The following is a 15,945-nucleotide window of genomic DNA, read 5'->3' as shown; positions in this document are numbered from 1 at the left end:
TAGCTAGGGATATCGATGCATGCATGTGGTTTGCTGGCAATGTCAACTTTGGTCCTAACCCTAATATTTTTTATTTATTTATAAAACTTCGGCAATACGAGAATAATTTTATCGATGACGAACAAAGAAGTTATACTTATTGGTCTTGTTTGGTGGGATTCTCCTCATGATTTTATTTTCCTATGTTATCATCATGATTATGTAGAGTTTCCACACTACTGCTTTCGATAGGTTATATTTTGTTGCCATTATTTTATCTTGTATTGGTTATTGAAGGTTTTGTTTGTTATGATTGCTATTATGATCAAGATTAGAATTTATGTTTCCTTGATAAATTGTACTCTTCGTCTTTTTTAATAAATCTATCTCATTATCACTTTCCATGATAATAATGATAGAGCGAAACAGACTTTGTGGTTTTAGAAAAAAAAAATTTTGGTTTGACCCCCTTGACATCCTTAAAGTTATATACATATTTCGTTGTCCATTTTAACATTTAAAAAAATACAGGAATTTAAATGCTTTAATGGTGATAATTAACAATACATTAAACTTTGTTTTAATAGTGTGGTAAATACAGAAGAAACAGATGAATTTTAAAAATGATTCAATGAACCCAACCGCTTTTAAAGTACACAATATCACATGGAATATTGTCATTTTAAGTTGCAGAATGTATTTGCAATTTTTCTAAATTTATCCATCCAAAATGGATCTTATTGTTGATGTTTCCTAAACTATTTGTATATATGTAGGGATTTCTTTTCTTTTTGGTATAACTATTTGAGGTTTTCCTGCACGTTCAATCGTTTGTTTTGGGAAAGCCTTCTCCAATCCATATTTCCAGAAATCTCTCCTTCCAAATGAAACCTTATTATTTTATTTTATTTTTTTGACTTTTTAACCTTGCAATATTATTTGTTTTTTATCTTCCCTTTTGCTTTGTGAAACCTTCATCTAAGTTGTCAATTATATATCTTTTAGGCTAGTATACTTGTGAAATATATAACTTATACGCCTCCTCAAAATTCCTTTCCATTTTTGTTTCCCTTTCTTTTTTGAGTCTAAGGTGGATGTTTCCAGGAAATTTCAGTGAGTATACGTGCACACACAAAAAAAAGGAGTATTGGAATGAAATGGACACAAAAGCAAGATAATTACTGAGTTTTTCTACTGAGTTGGAAGGGTAATTTAGTCCAATCCTCACGTGTGACCTTGGATCTTTGTATTATATATATAGAAAGAGCACCCTAGACCCCTGGTCAATTTCTGTGCTCGAGACTCGAGTTGAATTCCGCTTGTTTTTTTCCTCTCTCTCTCTCTCTCTCTCTCTCTCTTATCTGTGATTGTCGTCTTTGTCGTGTATCCTTGCAATCTTGTGCCAGCCATGGGAACCCAAGCTCCAACTGACGAAGTTAGTCTCCCTCTCTCTCTCTCTCTCTCTCTCTCTCTCTCTCTCTCTCTCTCTCTCTCTCTCACTAAATCTCTATGTCTGTGAAACTAAACATTTTTGAACTATACAAGCGACTTGAGAGTGAATTTGAAAACAAGCATATATTTTGACTCAAGCTACATCATTTGTCTTTTGTTTTTTGTTTGAAGGTTTGTGTGCTTATAATATCAACATCACCACAGAAGAAGATATTATTTTGCAAACTAGGTTCAGGTCGGATTTTTATATCATTATAAAATGAGTAATTCTATTTGGACTATGTTTTTGTACCATATTTTCATGCTATTAGATTTTTAAATTTAGTTCATTATTTAATAAATTAATAATTAAGAAAAACTAGTTAATTAAATGATGATTGTGATATACGAGAAGTTTTTCTCATTTCGTTCCTTAGGTTTTGTAAATTTTACAAATGATGCGACTGTTCACATTAGATGTCATCTGACATAGTATAAAAATATAGTATGAAAAACATTATTCTTATAAAATAAAAGATTTGAATTAAAATAATAATATATTATGGGATGCACTGCTATTAACCAAGCTTGACCGGTTCGTCAGGAAGTAGCTAGTGCTGGCCCCTACACGCCCCACAGAGAATAAGACACTGCTCAAACAAGACTTGAAGCAACTCAATTACGACAGTTGATGAAGTTGGATGAAAAGCCTTAACTTTTGAGTTTTGATTCCTCCAACAAGATCCTTTTCGGATTTTTTGATGAGAATCTTAGGGATTCGGGAATGATGTTCAATTATTGGGATCAGGATCCTTTCCTGAGAAAATGGTGAGGATCTTTTTGACCAAGTTCATCGGGCAGTTGAAATTTTATCTAACGGTTACAATTATTATAACTTTTAAAGAGGCTCCTGTTTGTAACCGTTGGATAAAATTTCAAGGATTCGATGAGTTTGGTCAGAAGGATCCTCATCCTTTACTTAAGAGAGGATCCTGATCCCAATTATTTAATATCATACGGTTAATTTTTATAATTTTAAATAAAAATATTTAAAATAATTTTTACAAACACCATCCATAAAATCTTTGAAATCCTGACAAAGAGAATCGGAGAGGATCCGGATTCTTGATTCCTCCCCTAATTCTAAATCAGGGATACCACCAGATACCAAAGATTCATTGCCAATCCCCCCTCCCCCACCCCCTCCCCTCCCCTCCCCTCCCCCTCCTCTCTCCCAACCCCCTAGAATTCCAATCACACCATAGCCCTTTTTTATTTACGGAGAATTTTTAATATTTCCTCATCCGTCCTTTATTAGCTGAAGATATTTAGCTCTGTACATGTAGAAAGTTATTCTTCCTCATAACTACAATACGGTCTTATACACTGTGCTCTAATGTGATTTGTAGCTAAAGATAAAATGACATGTCAATAATTGTCTTAGCTAACCGACCCCGACAATGTTGATTTCGTTGAAGCGAATAATGATATGTCAATTTTCCATGATTGATGCTGATGAAACAACATATGTTATTGTGTATGATAGATAAAAGAAAAATTAGCAAAGCAGAAGAAAATCGAAGAGTGGCTTCCAATCACTGCTTCAAGGAATGCAAAATGGTGGTACTCAGCTTTCCACAATGTCACTGCCATGGTTGGAGCTGGTGTTCTCAGTCTCCCTTACGCCATGGCCAATCTTGGATGGTATGTCAATCCTAATTAACTCAACCGTAATCTTCTGTCAATATCAAATAATTATACAATTCGTCACATCACTTGGGAATTTGATTTCCTCATACTCCTCTCTCTACACACCCGTGTTTACTTTTTACATTTGGACAAAAATTAGTAAGGGTACGAAAAAGGAGAAAATGAGTGCGCAAAATATTTTTCCTACTTTTTACTGCTGTTACTTTGCCTTCGCATTGTGCTAATTCAGGGGTCCTGGTGTGGTAATTCTGGTGCTGTCATGGATCATCACATTGTACACACTGTGGCAAATGGTTGAAATGCATGAGATGGTTCCAGGCAAACGGTTTGATCGATACCACGAGCTGGGGCAGTATGCATTTGGTGAAAAGCTTGGCCTCTACATTGTTGTGCCTCAACAGCTCATCGTCGAGGTCGGCGTCAACATCGTCTACATGGTTACCGGAGGAAAATCGCTGCAGAAGGTCCACAATTCTGTGTGCTCAGACTGTAAAAAGATCAAGTTAACCTATTTCATCACGATCTTTGCATCTGTTCACTTTGTCCTTTCCCACCTTCCCAACTTCAACTCCATCTCTGGTGTGTCTTTGGCTGCTGCAGTCATGTCCTTGAGGTATATATTCTCAACCTAAATTGTTTGAAAGTACTTTTAGAATGACATAGTGTTTTTAGGTAATAAAAATGCTTATGACATGGTTTGACAAGAAAGAAGTTAAAAAGTGTGATTTATTAAAAAAAATTGATTAACTTGTTTGGAACCACTTTGATAGGGCTAAAAGATCTTTATATGAAAATCTAAAATTTTCTGACTACGTTTGGAAGAAACAGTTAAAATTACTTGTGAATCATAAAAACTCTTTGGAAAAGCATCTGTTATATACTTCTTAGAATTCACTTTCAAGTGCATCTCAGGAGGCAAATATATTTTTAATAAAAACTACAAATGTACTCGGACAAGCTAGTGCTCTTAGATAACCAAAAACAACACATCAATTGGCATAAAAAAAGTTACAAGTGTTTTCAAATTAATGTTTAATTAATATCTTTCAATTGATTTTGTGATGGATGCAGTTACTCTACCATCGCTTGGGGAGCCTCTGTGGACAAGGGTGTGGTAGACAATGTCGCATATGGGTACAAGGCCACGTCTACATCAGGAACTGTGCTCAATTTCTTCACTTCCTTGGGTCACGTGGCTTTTGCTTATGCTGGTCACAATGTTGTTCTGGAAATCCAAGCAACAATTCCATCTACACCTGAGAAGCCATCCAAGGGACCCATGTGGAGAGGAGTCATCGTCGCCTACATTGTTGTCGCCTTGTGCTACTTCCCAGTTGCTCTGGTCGGATTCTACATGTTTGGCAATACAGTTGAGGATAACATCCTCATTTCACTTGAAAAACCTGCCTGGCTCATTGCAGTGGCCAACATGTTTGTTGTCATCCATGTCATCGGAAGCTATCAGATTTACGCAATGCCGGTGTTTGACATGATCGAAGCTGTGTTGGTAAAGAAGTTGAATTTCGCACCAACAAGAACGCTTCGCTTCATTTCGCGTAATATATATGTCGGTAAGTACCCTTTTCCCTTTATTCCATCAAGTTATAACATGAGCTTAAATGCGCATGTTGTTACCTGAAGGTGGATAAATGAGTTCTAATTGACATTGTATTGCAGCATTCACCATGTTCATTGGCATTACCTTCCCCTTCTTCGGTGGTCTCCTTGGATTTTTCGGAGGATTTGCTTTCGCTCCAACAACTTACTTCGTAAGCCCACAGTTTTTCTCCACACCTAATTCAAAACATAGCGTAACGTTACTTGTACATTTTGATTGAATCTTGTTATTATATGCAGCTCCCTTGTGTCATGTGGCTTGCCATTTACAAGCCGAGGAAGTTCAGCTTGTCTTGGTGGTGCAACTATGTATGTTCATTCGTACTCATACTTCGTTGTCCATAAGTTGACATTTCTTTAATTTATATTAGTTAACCTAATAATTATTTTACTTCATTTTCAGACCTGCATCTTTTTGGGTGTTCTTTTGATGGTTCTATCACCTATCGGAGGATTGAGATCGATCATCATTCAAGCCAAGACCTACAAATTTTACTCTTAAGTCCTTCACCATCCTTCCCGGCCCAAAAAAGGATAGTAGGTTGCTGCAAGAATCTCAAAAACCTAAAAAACAAGAAAAATGAAGCTGTTGATGATGATGAAGATCAATCTAATTAGGACTATGTGCCTCGAGGGTCTAGCGATAATCGGAGATCTGAAAATAAATAAGGTTGTTTGTGGAAGTACGGATTGGCATTCTGTTTCATTTTCTCTGTTTGTAATGGTGAATATATATGCATGTATTTATATATACTAGAAATATGGCCCGCGCGTTGCTACGAGGTTAGTAACTGTATAAAAAAACATTTCGAAGTTATAAGAGATTATTAAAGAAGGTTCATGTGTATTTACATTGAAAGATGTTTGAGTTTTTTGAAAGAATTTTTACATGAAGATCAGAAATTGGGTGAATGAAGCACTTCGAATCCTTTGAACCAATCTATGAATAGCATGACCTGTGAGTGATTGATAGTGTAACAAAAATTAGTAAAAGAGAGTGTAAGAGTATTATATATGAAACTATATTATTGGAACCACTTTATGGAAAGCTGTAGTGCTAAGATATACTCGATTATAGTTTCCAAACTAATAAAAGAATGCAAGAAAAAATATATAATCAGAAAAGTAAAAGCTATTTAGTTTGAAAGATATGAACGATTCAGCTTGCAGAAAATATGGAGAGTGATTAAGAAAAGGGAGCATTAAATTAACTGTTTTTCCTTTCCTTCCCTTTGCTCGCTGCATAAACAGTTGAGTAGCTCTAGTTTTTCAGTTTTTTTAATGCCATTCTTCATGTCAAGTCAAGATCAACAACTAAATTTATAACATGCATGTAAATAATACCAGGAAAAATTCCACTTCATTATACATGCATATTGTTTTCTTAGTTCATATATGAATTTGACATTATCTCTTTCAATCAGCAACCAAAATCACTTAGAGATTATAAATAGAAGAGAGTGGAAGCTTACCCAAAGCCAATTTCGAGTAGTAGTGTTGTGCTACTCTCTTAATTTTCTTATTTTTAGACCCAACAATCTCTGCAGTTAAATGTCAGAGTTGGGTTCCATTGGTCTTTCAAAATATCCAAACAAATTGCTCCATTTTGACTGCTAATATTAGGGTGCCTTCAACATATGAGATACATACACACACAAAAATATTATTAGTGATCCAGATACATATTGTTTCTCTGAGTATTCCAATTCAGCAGTCCCTAGAATCTTACACAGTGGCACCTCGCTGTTTCTCCTACTTTACAAACTGTTTTTTTCTTCTTTAAAGCACATTCTGCTGATAAATATATTCTTCACAAAAATTATGCAATACAATTGTACATTAAGTGCTAATAATCTTCATAAAATGGCTAGTTACATTTCTTCACAACTTAAGTGATCTCTCAAATAAATGATGGATGAGGTTATAGTTTATCATACATTTGCCCACAATTTAAGTGTTATATTTAAACTCCAAACGATGCATAGGTTATCATGCAGTTACATCATTATACTAAAATTCACATCCAATAAAAGTATAAATACTCCTAATTGGTAATATCTTGAGAGAGAGAGAGAGAGAGAGAGAGAGAGAGAGAGAGAGAGAGGGATACATGGCAATGGGTCGACTTGCAATGAACTAAAGAACTCGACTTTTTCTTATGATTACATCACCAACTTCAAAAAATACATCAATCAGTAAAATCAGAAGTGACAACACAAAAGAAAATCCCAAATAAAGTTCTCATTAGCAGTGAAATTATTAGTATTGCGCTAAAATATTTAGTAATAAGGAGATAATGATTTAAACAATATTATCTCAATCATCATTCTGATAAAGAGAATATGTTACTTGTCCAAAACTACCAATCTGGATCATTGCTAGCTTTATATATGGATACTTGATCCTCATCAGTCTTATATACTCCCCTAGTGGCCATGAGACTTTTTGATGAGTGCATTAGACAGAAGGGCAAGCTTAGAGTATTCAAAAGTTTTTCAATTTCTCAGTTTGCTCTAGACCTCATGATATGCCGATAATAGTTAAAGATGAATGAACAAAATCAAAAAGATGGGTTACAACCAAAGGACAACTGAAATAGAGAAATGAAGAAAGAAACCCAATAATGGAACCCAAACACAAAGAGAGTGAGAGAGTTAAACCCAAAAGCTTAACCCAATCTCATTTGCATACCATTTGACCATATTAAGAAAAATATAAAATTTGCACCTCCATTTGACCATATTAAGGATAGAGGGCACTCACATCGTCGCAATAGTAGTATTCTTTGAAAGCATGTGTTTGTTAAATAGAGGGCACCTCCATTTGCATACCATTTGACCATATTAAGAAAAATATAAATTCCACAGCTGCCTTAGCCTCACACATCATCACAGAATGGCAATCACTGATAGAGTATAAAAATTGATGTATAGGATGATGACATGTGTAATTAGATTAGAAGATGTGTTAGTTAAGGCAGTTAGCCTTGTTGTTGTAAGTGTATAAATATCTCAACCTCTTGTATTACTTAGTCATTACGAAATATATCAAGAACATTCATTTTCTCTCTCTCTTCTCTCTGAGTTGTTATCTCTCTCTAGAATTTCTGTATACAAATTCATAGATTTAGTTACATTTACATGGTATCAATCGCCATTGTTGCCTACGCTTTATCTTCGATCCTCCTTCTCTGCTTCCGCTCGCCTCGACGGTGTCTTTGACCTCGTACTTTTGTCTTCGATATCTTCAATTATCTTCGTCTTCTTGAAATTCTGATTTCTAGGGTTTTTCTCGGTTGATCGTCTTTCTACGTCGATCATTTCTTCTACTCTTTTGGTTAGTGCATACCAACTGTTTGCTAAAAGTTCTCAATGAGTTTGTCCGAAGCAATTTCAATGGTGACTGCATCGTAACTTCAACTTGTGCAATCCCCGATTACTGCCCTAATCTCCTCTATTTCGACTTCGGTGAATGTCAAATTGGATGACTCCAACTATCTTAATTGGCACTTTCCGATACAACTCTTGTTGGAGAGCAATGGAATTATGGAGTTTGTTCATGGCTCACATCTCTGTCCTTCTCAATTTTCCGATCAATCTGGTGCCTCTGGTATGAACTCTAGCTCTAATGCTTCTGTTGCAACGAATGAGTTTATGATTTGGAAAATGCATGATAAGGCTGTAATGCAACTGCTAACTGCTACCCTTTCGCCTGCTGCTCTATCATGTGCTATTGATAGTAAGAGTTCTCAGGATATATGGATTTGTTTGAAAGAACAATTCTCTACTATGTCTAAGACTAGTATCTTTCAAATGAAGTCTAATCTCCAAACAATTAAGAAGGGTTCTGATTCTGTGTCCCAGTATCTTCATAGGATAAAAGAGGCTCGAGATTACTTATCTGCTGCTGGAGTTTACTTTGCTAATGAAGATATTGTTATACTTGCTCTCAATGGTTTACCCTCTGAATATAATACTTTTCGGTGTGTCATTAGAGGTCGTGAGAATGTGATATCTCTTAAAGAGTTTCGATCTCAGTTGCTTGCTGAAGAGATTATTGTTGAGAATTCTACCACTGCACCATTTATTACTGCAATGGTTGCAAACAATGTTTCGAATTCAGGAAAGGGTACATCTGGTTAGTCTCAAATTTTTTTTGGTGGTTATAAGCCGTTCAATGGAAACAGAAACAAAGGAAAAGGCAAGTTTAATCAAGGGTTTCAGTCTTATCCACCCAAACAGTCTTTTTCCACTCAAACACATGTGCTACCAACACCGAATCCGAGCATCCTTAGTCGCTCCCCAGTGCAGTCTTATGGCAATTCAAGTGCTCATTTGGTGCAAACCTGTCAATTTTGTAGTGCTGAAGGACACACATCACCATTCTGCCGTTCTAAACCTCCTGACAGAGTTAATTGTCAAATATATGGCAAGCACAATCACAGTACATGGTATTGTTTTTATAATGACAAAGGTCCTAATTTTGTTGGCGCTACCAGTCAATTTTATCCGTCTCAGATGCATTCCTCAAACTTTGGTGCTCCCGGTTACAATGCTTTTATTGAGCAATCTGCAATGACTGGACAACAATTCTATCCTCAGCATCACTTTCCTCAAGCTATGCATACTGTGATGACTCAGTCACCTTCCGTGGCATCTACTTCTCACTCTAATCCTCAAGTGTGGCTCACTGACTCTGGTGCTACAAATCACATGACTTCTGATCTCAGCAACTTATCTCTGGCATCTCCATATCCTACCTCTGAGATTGTCCAAACTGCCAATGGTGAAGGTTTGCCTGTATCTCATATTGGAAGTATTGTTCTTAATCTTTCCAAAGTTAATTATGTTCCTCCAATGAAGCTTAATTTTGTGTTATATGTTCCGAAGTTGACACAAAACTTATTATCTGTGCATCGGATCTGTTTGGATAACAATTGCTGGATAATTTTTTATGCTTTTTGCTTCTGGATTCAGGACAAGGCCACATGAAGGATCATTTACAAAGAAGTATGCAGTAATCGACTATACCCAATTCCCTATCTTTCAGCCACTTCTCATGGATCCACCTCAGTATCGTTCCAAGCTAAAGCATTTTTCGGTCAGCACATTCACTCTACTACTTGGCACAATAAACTAGGCCATCCATCCAATTCTATTGTCTCTTTGATATTAAAACAAGCTAATATTCCCTGTCCAAAAACCATCGTTACCTATCATGTGTTCTAGTTGTTTGGAAGGAAAGTTTTGTAAATTTCCTTTTCCTATAAGTCCCAATAAGTCTGTAAAACCCTTTGTTATAGTTCACAGTGACCTTTGGGGTCCAGCCCCTTCTGTCTCAATTGATGGTTACAAGTATTATGTGACCTTTATTGATGAGTGTACAAGATACTGCTGGATTTTCCCATTAATAAATAAATCTGATGTCTTTGCCAAATTTGTTGCATTCTATTCCTTTGTTGTTACTCAGTTGGCAACTACTATTCAAACTCTTCAAAGTGATGGAGGGGGAGAGTATGTCAGTAAAGCATTTCAGTCATTTCTTACTGCCAAAGGAATTACACATCATAAATCATGTCCATGTACACCCAAGCAAAATGGCCTAACTGAGAGAAAGCATAGGCATATCATTGAAACAACTGTGACCCTTTTACAAACTGCTAGATTACCTACCATGTTTTGGTCCTATGCTTGTCAAACAGCCATATACCTCATCAATAGAATGCCCACTCTAGTCCTAGGCAATCATTCTCCATTTGAACTATTGTTTGGGCTTTTGCCTGTCATTTCCCATCTTAGATCATTTAGATTTACTTGTTATCCATTATTAAAGCCTTATAATGACTCTAAGCTGCAACCTAAAACCACCAAGTGTATTTTCCTAGGGTATGCTACCAACTATAAAGGGTATATATGTTATGAGGTTTCTAAACAGAGACTATACATATCACGGCATGTAGTGTTTGATGAGTCTCAATTCCCATACACAGACTTGTTGGTACATCATAACTCATCACACCTTAGTTCTACCATCCACAGTCCAGTACCTATTGTTTCCCCTGATAATGTTGTTGTATCTATACCTATTGCTCCCCTACCATCACAATCAAATCATGCCTCTTCCAATTTGCCTGGTACTTCTACCATATCACTCTCTCCAATTACATCATCAGCACTATCATCTCAATCCATTACTGCTTTTACTACTTCTCAACCTCCTGTGGCACTTGTCAATGGTTCTCCTCATTCTTAAGTTCCAGCCGCACAATTTCATCCTGATACTTTGCAAGTGGTACTGGAGGTTCCATCACTCAATTTACATCCTATGCAAACTCGGAGCAAGAGTGGAATTATCAAGAAAAGAGCTTTGTTAGCTACTGTTCAGGAGTCTGAGGGTACTGATTTGTCTCTCATTGAACCAACTTCCTACAAATCTGCAATTAAGAATCCAATTTGGTTTAAGGCTATGCAAGAGGAAATCAGTGCTTTGCATACACAAGGTACCTGGAATCTGGTGGTATTACCTTCCTCAAAGAATTTGGTGGGGTGCAAGTGGATCTTCAAGATCAAGAGACATTCTGATGGTACTATTGCAAGACATAAAGCTAGATTAGTAGCTAAAGGGTTCAGTCAAGAACCTGGAATTGACTATGGGGAAACGTTCAGTCCTGTGGTTAAACCTACAACTGTTAGGTTAGTCTTCGCTCTTGCAGCTCAGTTTGGTTGGTCCCTTCGACAATTAGATGTCAAAAATGCCTTTTTACATGGCATTTTAGAAGAAGAAGTGTACATGGCTCAGCCTCCTGGGTTTGAAGATGCTAATCATCCTCATCTAGTTTGCAAACTACACAAATCACTATATGGACTCAAGCAAGCTCCCAGAGCTTGGAATGATAGATTCACAAAATTCCTGCCTCACTTGGGGTTCCAAAACACTTATTCGGATTCTTCTTTGTTTGTAAAAAAGGTTGATTCTGGTATTGTCATTCTCCTATTCTATGTGGATGATATTATCATCACAGGGAGTGCATCTGCATCAATACAACAGGTTATTACTGCATTAACAACTGAGTTTGACATCAAGGATTTAGGGGATTTGCATTTCTTTCTTGGCATTCAAATTTCAAGAACTGCAACTGGTTTATTCTTGTCTCAATCGAAATATGTGTTGGATCTTCTCACCAAAACAGAGATGCTAGATGCAAAACCTTGTGACACTCCTTGTTTGCCGTATAACAGACTTCTTAAGGATGATGGTGATCCATATACCAATCTTACTTTGTACAGAAGTGTGGTAGGTGCTTCACAGTACCTTACGTTTACAAGGCCTGATATAGCATTCTCTGTCCATCAAGTGGCTCAGTTCATGCAATCACCTATGGTTGCCCACTTTACAGCAGTTAAACGAATCTTGAGGTACTTAAAAGGAACCCTTCATCATGGCATCTGTTATTATAGAGGATCGCTTCAATTAAAGGCCTTTAGTGATGCTGACTAGGTAGGGGACCCTAATGACAGACGGTCGACTACTGGCTTGGTTGTGTTTTTAGGGAATAATCCTATTTCCTGGTCATCCAAGAAGCAACTGACAGTCTCACGATCTTCTACAGAGGCCGAATACCGTGCCCTGTCATCCATATCTGCAGAATTGGACTGGATCCAGCAACTGTTAGTTTTCTTGCAAGTTCCTTTACCCTCTACACTTGTTTTGTTTTGTGATAATCTGTCTGCCATTGCGTTGTCTTTTAATCCAGTTCAACATCAATGCACTAAGCACATTGAGATTGATGTTCATTTTGTGAGGGAACGAGTTGCAAAGAAACAACTCTCTGTGCAGTTTGTGTCGTCCAAAGAGCAGTTTGCTGACATTCTGACTAAAGGCTTGAGTTCTCCTTTATTTCATACTCACTGTACCAATCTCATGCTTCGTGCATCCCAGCATGAGTTTGCGGGGGGATGATAGAGTATAGAAATTGATGTATAGGATGATGACATTTGTAATTAGATTAGAAGATGTGTTAGTTAAGGCAGTTAGCCTTGTTGTTGTAAGTGTATAAATATCTCAACCTCTTGTATTACTTAGGCATTATATATCAAGAACATTCATTTTCTCTCTCTCTTCTCTCTAAGTTGTTATCTCTCTCTAGAATTTCTGTATACAAATTCATAGATTTAGTTACATTTACAATCACTACCGTCGTTCCAGACTTGCAGTAATAATATTATCATTCCCCCTCCAGCTATAAAGCTTGTGTGTTTGTTTTTTTTTTTTTTTTTTTTTTTTTTTTTTTGAAAGCATGTGTTTGTTCTTTGGAACCAAGAAAATGACCTCATCTGCAAGTGAAAAACGCTTACTTCAAGATTGCAGCCAATGAAAAACATAGTGAGAACTCGCCGTACTTCGACGGATGAAGGGCTTACGAACAAAACCCTTTTCACCAAACTAAAAATCCTGAGGGTTTAATTGAGACGACTGAAGGGGTATATCTTTTTGTTCCTTTATCGGCAAAAACCTTCTGCGAGAGAGAGAGATAAATCGAGAAAATGGACAAAAGGTTGAGAGGATTCTGGACCTATGGGGAGAGTTTTCATCCAGATGACCAACATAAACACCGAAAAAAAAAAAATTCATCAACTTTTTGCTTCTAATTCCGTAATACCTATTCGAGTTCGAATTCACACAAAAAAAAAGACATAAATCCATAAAAAATTTACCAGATAAAAAAAATGAAATATAGGATGAATTAGAAGCTTTTGGCAAAGATGAAATTACACAAATCAAACAGGGGCAAATCCATCATTTCATTAAAGTGAACAGTATCGCGGGTTTTTCGTTAAAACTCCCTAGCATATGTATAATATCATCTCTTTTTTTTTTTCTTTTGTGTTTGTTTTTCTGCATTCTTAATTGATCTCTCTAATAAAGATTGATCAAATCCTAAATACATGAGAACAAATCTAGTTTTTTGTGTAATTAGCACTACTCTTAATAGGGCTTAGGAAAAGAGCATTTGGGAACTACATTTTTTACTTATGTAGCTTGGTGTTAATTTAATCTCTTTGGTGTGCAATACATTTTCTCATATATTTATTAACGATGGTTTGAAATTTCTGAATTGTTGTGTTGTAGTGTTATAATGTGACGTATATCCAAATTATCAGTAACCGGAGTTCTTCATTGACAAGCTCTTCAAAATTCTATTTCATATTTAAAAAACACGTAAATCACTGGTCTTAAGAAAAACCTCTGAACTCGACTGTTATTATGCCCGATTAGGGGACACTCCAAAAAAAAAAAAAGGAAAAATACTAGCTAACAATTTTGCCCGCTTGGCCTTTGCAACTTTTCTTTGAAGATATCATCGTTCCCCAAGTGGCAGGTAGGTCGATTATGTTTATGTATATGAGATAGATATGCAGCTGTAACTATAAGGAGTTTTTTTCTTTAAAAAAAGAAAGGAAGAAATAGTATCTGACAGTTAATTTAGGTTCGGCTCTTTCACGGACAACAAAAGGCCTATAGGCAGTGTACAACGATTCAAGTCAATGGCAGCAAGCAACATTGTGAATATCTGTGACAACTGAGGTTTCCAATTTTTTGTATCTTGTACAATAAACAAATGAAGCAGCAGTGTGCATCCATACAAACAAAGCAGGCCAGTTTCCCCTTCATATGCACACTATAATCTCTTGTCCCAATGTGACGGAGAATGACTTATATGAAATGACGATGTTTTACTTACCGGCAGACAAACAATGCATGAGTCATGATTCCCCAAAAACCTTGAGAATTTACCTTTCGGACTCATTCAAACTCTTCTTGCCCTGTAACTTATGTTTTGTGTTGTTTGTCAGTTGACTCATTTTATCACTTTCCTTTTTATAGTGACCTTTTCTAATTTCGTAAATAGTCGCATTATATCATCCATTATCAATTTATCATGTTGTCAGCATTGTCTCACTATACTGATAATAAATAATCAAGATAATCTTGATATGATGCAATTGAAGTATCAATCTGCTTCCCTCACTATAAGAAAGACTTACTTACAACCCTTAGACATCTCCATAACATCTTAGATCAATAATACGACACCATGTGATTTAAATTTCTCACATGTGATTAATTTAAAACATTGTCACTTTAACTTATCTCTGTTCCATGCAAATCTATCTCCCATACTTTTGAGTATTTTCGATTTGATACAATAATATTATGATGATTATAGATGCCACATATAACTAAATAAGAGAAACAAGTGCAAGTCATAAACTAACTTGTGCTACAACTAATCTTGCAACAAAGTAGGAGACTACTATAGCTATATTAGCACCTAATTAACCAACTAATCAAACGTAATTGACTAAGCCAAGCAATTTTTCTTCAAAAGCCCTTACTACTTAGTAGTACTAAAAATGAACAATCATAATTCAATTGAGGAAATATTGTTTTGCTTACTTGTCATCTAATGGATATAAACTTATAAAACTTAACTGCTTGGTAATACGGTCTATTGAAAACTTACCTCAAGCCAAGACTTGAAACACATTTTATTTTCCTAAAAAAAACTAAATACATAATATATATATATATATAAACAAGTTAGGATGCGGGGACACACATTTTTAACACACATTTAGTGGGCTCACTCCGTAATATATTTCAATGATCCAACCATCTATCTTTTAGTCATCCCTCAAATATTATGTCTACCAAAATTCTCTCAAATCTGAAGTCATATGACAATTTTATTAAATTTAGTATTTCTTCATAGAACCGTATTTGTCTATTTTTTTCACTACAAATTAATGTCTTAATGATCTTGAATTTGTCTAATTTTACGTAAAGATAATCTATAAATGATGAATTGCAATATAGACCATTCAGATCCTTGAAAAAAATTATGAAATAGGAGTAACAAAAACGTGTGTCAAAATATGTATCCAATATATATATAATCATATATAATCCTGCATCAACTTGTCAATAATGCAGAAAGAAGCATTAATATGTTCATAATATAAATATTTAAGGAGGTCATTTTCTTTTCCCACCAAAAAAAAACAAGTATATCATATAAGATTGTAATTCTATAATTACTTTAAATTAGATATTTAGCATTTGGATGAAACTTGGCGTGCAGGCCGAATAAATTCCTTAGAAAAAAACTAGCAAACAAATATATCAATTTCAAATTAGCTCGAACTA

The 15,945-nt window shown here is 35.7% G+C and overlaps 1 protein-coding gene across 1 annotated transcript; it reads left to right on the top strand.

Moving 5' to 3' along the window:
- The first annotated feature begins 1,255 nt into the window (after positions 1–1,255).
- Positions 1,256–5,572, top strand: LOC103404226 (lysine histidine transporter 1-like). Its single transcript, XM_008343123.4, has 7 exons — positions 1,256–1,414; positions 2,957–3,114; positions 3,350–3,733; positions 4,192–4,691; positions 4,798–4,889; positions 4,978–5,046; positions 5,141–5,572. The coding sequence occupies exons 1-7, from the start codon at positions 1,388–1,390 to the stop codon at positions 5,237–5,239; spliced, it is 1,329 nt and encodes a 442-aa protein (XP_008341345.3). The 5' UTR covers positions 1,256–1,387; the 3' UTR covers positions 5,240–5,572.
- The last annotated feature ends 10,373 nt before the right edge of the window (positions 5,573–15,945 follow it).

The sequence above is a fragment of the Malus domestica genome, chromosome 17 (assembly GCF_042453785.1).
Source record: "Malus domestica chromosome 17, GDT2T_hap1".
NCBI lineage: Eukaryota > Viridiplantae > Streptophyta > Magnoliopsida > Rosales > Rosaceae > Malus > Malus domestica.
This window is presented reverse-complemented; position numbering and strand designations above follow the sequence as displayed.